Source organism: Neoarius graeffei, chromosome 12, assembly GCF_027579695.1.
Source record: "Neoarius graeffei isolate fNeoGra1 chromosome 12, fNeoGra1.pri, whole genome shotgun sequence".
Classification (NCBI taxonomy): Eukaryota; Metazoa; Chordata; class Actinopteri; order Siluriformes; family Ariidae; genus Neoarius; species Neoarius graeffei.
In genome coordinates this window covers 3,158,073-3,164,227 of record NC_083580.1, presented here as the reverse complement: position 1 = coordinate 3,164,227, position 6,155 = coordinate 3,158,073, and the positions used below count along the sequence as shown (strand labels likewise).

Genomic DNA, 6,155 nt, shown 5'->3' with positions numbered 1-6,155 from the left:
TCTTTTAGAATATATTAATGCTCCTGTAGCTCTTTTCTTCTGACCTGAGTTTAAAACTATTAGAACAAACACTGACCATCATCACTGCAGACTTTCTTTTTAAAAAATATATTTAAAGGAGCCACATAAAGAAGAAAAAAATCATCAAACATAAAAATCAAGCATTTTTAACAATAATTATAATTACTAATGTAAAAAAAAGTAATGATCCATAAAAAAAGACTCACAGACAGAGACTGGTATCTGTAAATATGCTGCTTTATACGTATTTACAGTGTATTTGATTACATAAATAGTATTGAAGAGTAAAAGTACATGTCTCCTTTACTGTAAATATTGTTGATCAGACAAAGAAGTTTCGACTGGAGCTGATCCATATGAGGCTAATAAGAACTTTATTATCACCTGAATCATGTCTACCTGTTAGGCCACGCCCCTTTACCTCATCCTGGCACCTAACGCTGTCGCGTGTCTTTTTGTCCATGTTTACAGATTGAGAAAAGAGCATCAGAAATGAGACGAAAGTCTGTTAAAAAAAACGAATGGAAGAAAGTGACTGTGTTTATTTAGCATTTTGCACAATGCTAAACTTGTAGATATAAGCTAATTACTAACTATATTAGCCTCATAAGTCCAGCAAAAAAAAAAAAAAACTAAGAAAAAAAAGCAAACATCAGACATGAAATGTGTTTCAAATGATCAGCTACATTTCGGAAACTACATTCTGCCCACATGTCTGTAAGTATGCACACTTTGGTATAACACAATGACAGGGATTTAACCCTCACGCTGTGGATTTAACCCTCACGCCGTGGATTTAAACCTCACACCGTGGATTTAACCCTCATGCCGTGGATTTAACCCTCACGTCGTGGATTTAAACCTCACGCCGTGGATTTAAACCTCACGCCGTGGATTTAAACCTCACGCCGTGGATTTAACCTTCACGCCTTGGATTTAAACCTCACGCCGTGGATTTAAACCTCACGCCGTGGATTTAACCTTCACACCATGGATTTAACCCTCACGCCGTGGATTTAAACCTCACGCCGTGGATTTAACCTTCACGCCGTGGATTTAACCCTCACGTCGTGGATTTAAACCTCACGCCGTGGATTTAACCTTCACACCATAGATTTAACCCTCACGCCGTGGATTTAACCCTCACGCCGTGGATTTAGCCCTCACGCCCTAGATTTGACCCTCACGCCATAGATTTAAACCTCACGCTGTAGATTTAACCCTCACACTGTAGATATGAACCTCACACCCTGAATTTAACCCTCACGTTGTAGATAAAACCCTCATGCTGTAGATTTAACCCTCACACCCTGAATTTAACCCTCACGCTTTAGATATAACCCTCACGCTGTAGATATAACCCTCATGCCCTGAATTTAACCTCATGCCCTGAATTTAACCCTCACGCTGTAGATATAACCCTCATGCCCTGAATTTAACCTCATGCCCTGAATTTAACCCTCACACTGTAGATATAACCCTCATGCTGTAGATTTAACCCTCACACCCTGAATTTAACCTCATGCCCTGAATTTAACCCTCACGCTGTACAGTAGATATAACCCTCATGCTGTAGATTTAACCCTCACACCCTGAATTTAACCCTCACGCTGTAGATTTAACCCTCACATCCTGAATTTAACCCTCATGCCCTGAATTTAACCCTCACGCTGTACAGTAGATATAACCCTCATGCTGTAGATTTAACCCTCACACCCTGAATTTAACCCTCACGCTGTAGATTTAACCCTCACATCCTGAATTTAACCCTCATGCTGTAGATTTAACCCTCACACCCTGAATTTAACCTCATGCCCTGAATTTAACCCTCACGCTGTACAGTAGATATAACCCTCATGCTGTAGATTTAACCCTCACACCCTGAATTTAACCCTCATGCTGTAGATTTAACCCTCACACCCTGAATTTAACCCTCACGCTGTAGATATAACCCTCATGCCCTGAATTTAACCTCATGCCCTGAATTTAACCCTCACGCCGTGGATTTGACCGTCATGCTGTAGATTTAAACCTCACGCTGTAGATTTTTACCCTCACGCTGTAGATTTTAACCCTCATGCTGTGGATTTAACCCTGATGCTATAGATTTAAGTCTGACACAATGGATTGTAACCCTCACATTGTAGATTTAGCCCTCACACTGTGGATTTAACCCTGACGCCCTGGATTTAACCCTCATGCTGTAGATTTTAACCCTAACGCTCTGTCTGTCTCATAAATATTCAAATTTGTTGGAATTTTTTTAACAATGATTTTAAAAATAATTTATAAATTATGTCTATATCTACATTTTTGGGGCTCTGTTTCTATTACTAGTCTTTAAACACTCTGTGTGGTGCTGAATGGAGCATCTGATGTTCAAGTCCCTGTCAATACTACTATAGTAACGATAACGTATAGAATGAGCGCATTAATATAAATTGTTTGCTGTTATATATAAGAAACTAATCATGACTTTCTGACCAATCAGAATCGAGAACTGGACAACGCTGTGTTGTAAGTGTTGGCTGAGGGGCAGAACAGCAGGGGTTAAATCCTGTCATCGGAGTCAATAGAGTACAAAAAAGAAAGGCTCTGATAGAATATTAATAGATTTTTTATACATATTAAAATATAATCCCTTTGTCTTTTTTTTTGTTTGTTTGTTTTTTTAATTTACTATGCTACATGTGGACCGTCCAAGCTCAGACTGAGGCGGGTGGTGTGTCAGCGAGGTGCGAGCCATTTCGGAGTAGATGAACTGTCTCCGGCGTTACTGCTGCTGCTGCTGTTGTTTCTGCCGCTGCCGTCCCCTGACGCCACCTCGTTACCTACACAAAATAATATTCGACAGTAATACAGTCATGAGTAGCTCGTAATAAGCACATGGAAGGTTGTGAGTTCAAATCCGAACGATTGAACTGTAAAGTAATATCAGCTGGAACTTCTTTAGCCAAATGTAATAACTGTGACATCAGAGTATTGTTTCACACAGCAAGGGAGAAAAATCTCTCAAATCGTTCACTTATTAAACATTAATTAATAGAACTTCAACAAATATCATCATCATTCTTCTGTAATAAGCACTGCGCAAAAGTGTTAGACCCTGTTTATATTAAAAGGATTCACTATGGGGGGACGTCATGGCTCAGTTGGATAAGGCGCCATACCATAAATCCAGGGACCCAGGTTCGATTCCGACCCGGGGTCATTTCCCGATCCCTCCCTGCCTCTCTCTCCCACTCATTTCCTGTCTCTACACCAGTGGCGGCTGGTAGTCTTTCAAACAGGGGAGGCTGGTCGGTTACAATATTTCCAGATTTTAAAAGAAAAAACACATCAATTTTGCCCATACTCTTGCCTCTGATCTGGCTGATTGTTGGCAGGGTCACAAACTGTGAAATAACAGGTTCTTTTGGCCCATTAGCCTACTGTCCAATATACATGATGGTGGTGATGGGGGGGAGGGGTATATTTTAACATTTTATATTTTAAAATTGTGGCATGTTGTTTAAAAATTGATCATTATTGAAAGCAGCTCTTTGTCAGGAACCTCAGCAGTAACAGCAGAGTGTTCTGGAATAGGCACAAGCACTGACCTTGGGGAGCCAAACATAGAGCTGGGTGCCACACATTTCATTCAGTGACACTTTCCCTATATTTTACTTATTTTGACTGAGAAATGTTTTACTGACAATTTTGATAACCCTTCACTTTTAATCCAGGTCTGTAGTGTGAAATGTTCTCGGCTGTGTTTTTGTATAAAAATGTTTTCCAAATTGTAGCTGTGTTTAATTCATATCCAGAAAAATATATATTCCAATATAATATACTCAGCATAAACATTTTAAATAGATTCTATATTTTTGGTCCATCCATGACATATTACTAAAGTAGCCTATTTACTGTTGTTGATGTGGGTCACTTGCTGTTAGCCAATTCACTTTCTCGTACCAGGAGAGCTGAAAGGAACGAGTATTATTCCCTACCTTTTTCACCAAGTCAATTTGAGGCATTGGTCTACCCTGCTCTTTAATTTTAATTTTTTCCTCGAAAGGAAGACTGGCAAATGGCTTCGCTAAAATTAAATCAGCAATGCTTGGCATCCGTGCGCAGCTTTCTTGCTAGCTGACTAGCCCCCTCAAGTTCAAGTTCAGTCACTCAAATAAACCAAATTTCTGGAACTAAGATAGCAAACTTGACAACACTATATTTACACTTTATTTACAATGAAAATATATACAAACTAAAAAAGCTGGTAGAAACCGTATGTAATGAATGAAATCGAAATGTAAGCTGATCTCTTACAATACACCACAGCACTTGCGAATCCGCATGGGACTGAACTGAAATTCACCGCTGCCTGTCTATATTTGAAACGAGCTGTCAATCAAAGAAAATATCCGGCCGCTTTCACCAATCACCAGTCTCCTCGGGGAAAGCTTTGCCATGTCCCTCCCACTGTGAGGCTGGGAGTCCGTGGGCGGGCGTTTTCGCAGTGTTTGTCCAATAATCGTCTTGCATTTTGATATTGAAAGCGCATACAGTAGCTCCCAAATGCCACTGAAGTGCACTGAGGCTGGGCTGCATCGCACTGTCACGAGGGGGAAAAACTCACGCACACATTAGGCGAACTGGGGAAAGTTATAACGGAATGATTTCGCACTGTAGTTGGGTTGAGCACATATATTTCTATGATTCTGGATCTGAAGTAGCAATGTTATAAGGTCGGCTATAACATAAGCCTAGCGCAATTCATCCTACACGATGTTCGTCATTTTTAGAGGAGGCTGAGCCTCCCTCGCTGTCTTAGAGCAATTGCCCGTGCTCTACACTGTCCTATCCAATAAAGGTGAAAAAAGCCCCAAAAAAATCTTTAAAAAAAAAAGGATACACTATAATTAAAAAAAACCCACTATGTAACAATCAAAAAACACAAACACATCTCACTCTAATATATAATAATAAGAAGTATGATTATTATAATTTTGGAATATTGCTTTGTTGCTTCATCATTTCTTCGTCAAGCCACAGAGATCACACATGCGCTCCAAAAACTTTTGTATATAATGGAAACTTGTAAATAAATGAGTAATCTAGAGATGAAAGTGGAGCAAAGAAAAAAATCCTGAACTTTTGAAAGTCAAACTAAGATGGGGGGGGGGCGTCCCCCGAAAAAAATTTTAATAACATAACACGCAAAACCCTGCATTCTAATGCATTTTAGTACTTATTTTCACTAAAACAAGTTATAACTTTTAAGCCTTTTGTTTCATGTACATTAATGATTAACATGTCAAAAATATCAAATTTAATTCCCCTAGCAAATGAGTAATTTTCTATGGAATCAATTTTGTGCCAAAATGTTCATACAATACTTTTGAAATATCAAACAAAAACGACAAATCAAAATACAAAAAAAAGAAAAAAAAGTCAATTTTTTTAGACTGGCAAACAAATTATTCGTGTAATCGTGCAAAATATCAGTCTATTACTCTTCAGAAACCTTTTATTTTTGTTCCGCGTCTTTCTCAGTTTTGCTTGACGTAATTTATTTTGGTTGCGATTCCAGCTTTCTCGTTTGCGCTCCCTGACTTTTCGCTTGCAGTTTTGGCACAAACTTCACGTGTGGGTGGGCTGTCCAGGAATGCATTCCCATTGGCTAACTTGTGTTTGACTGACAGCTACGCTCAGCCATTCCCTACTCGGATTCTGGCGGACTGTTTGACGAGTGACCGATCCATTGACGGTAAACAAGGATCGAGTGGACTTCAGTGGCGACTATGATATTGAATTAATTCAACAAAGTGTAAATTCAATATCATAGTCGCCACTGAAGTCCACTCGATCCTTGCTTACCGTCAATGGATCGGTCACTCGTCAAACAGTCCGCCAGAATCCGAGTAGGGAATGGCTGAGCGTAGCTGTCAGTCAAACACAAGTTACCCAATGGGAATGCATTCCTGGACAGCCCACCCACATGTGAAGTTTGTGCCAAAACTGCAAGCGAAAAGTCAGGGAGAGCAAACGAGAAAGCTGGAATCGCTACCAAAATAAATTACGTCAAGCAAAACTGAGAAAGACGCGGAACAAAAATAAAAGGTTTCTGAAGAGTAATAGACTGATATTTTGCA

General features: G+C 39.5%; 1 protein-coding gene across 2 annotated transcripts in view; it reads right to left on the bottom strand.

Moving 5' to 3' along the window:
• Positions 1–237: 237 nt before the first annotated feature.
• Positions 238–6,155, bottom strand: part of esm1 (endothelial cell-specific molecule 1) — a 10,785-nt gene continuing 4,867 nt past the window's right edge. Inside the window, exons 3-4 of one of the 2 annotated variants that reach the window (XR_009655710.1) lie at positions 1,830–2,852; positions 238–1,790 (exon numbers count right to left, since the gene is read on the bottom strand). Coding sequence is in view for 1 of the 2 variants with exons in the window: in XM_060935352.1 (XP_060791335.1) it covers positions 2,749–2,852 (104 nt within the window). In the remaining variant the exon portion in view is untranslated. Of the gene's footprint in view, positions 2,853–6,155 lie in introns of both variants that reach the window. The other variant, XM_060935352.1, reaches the window with a different exon arrangement.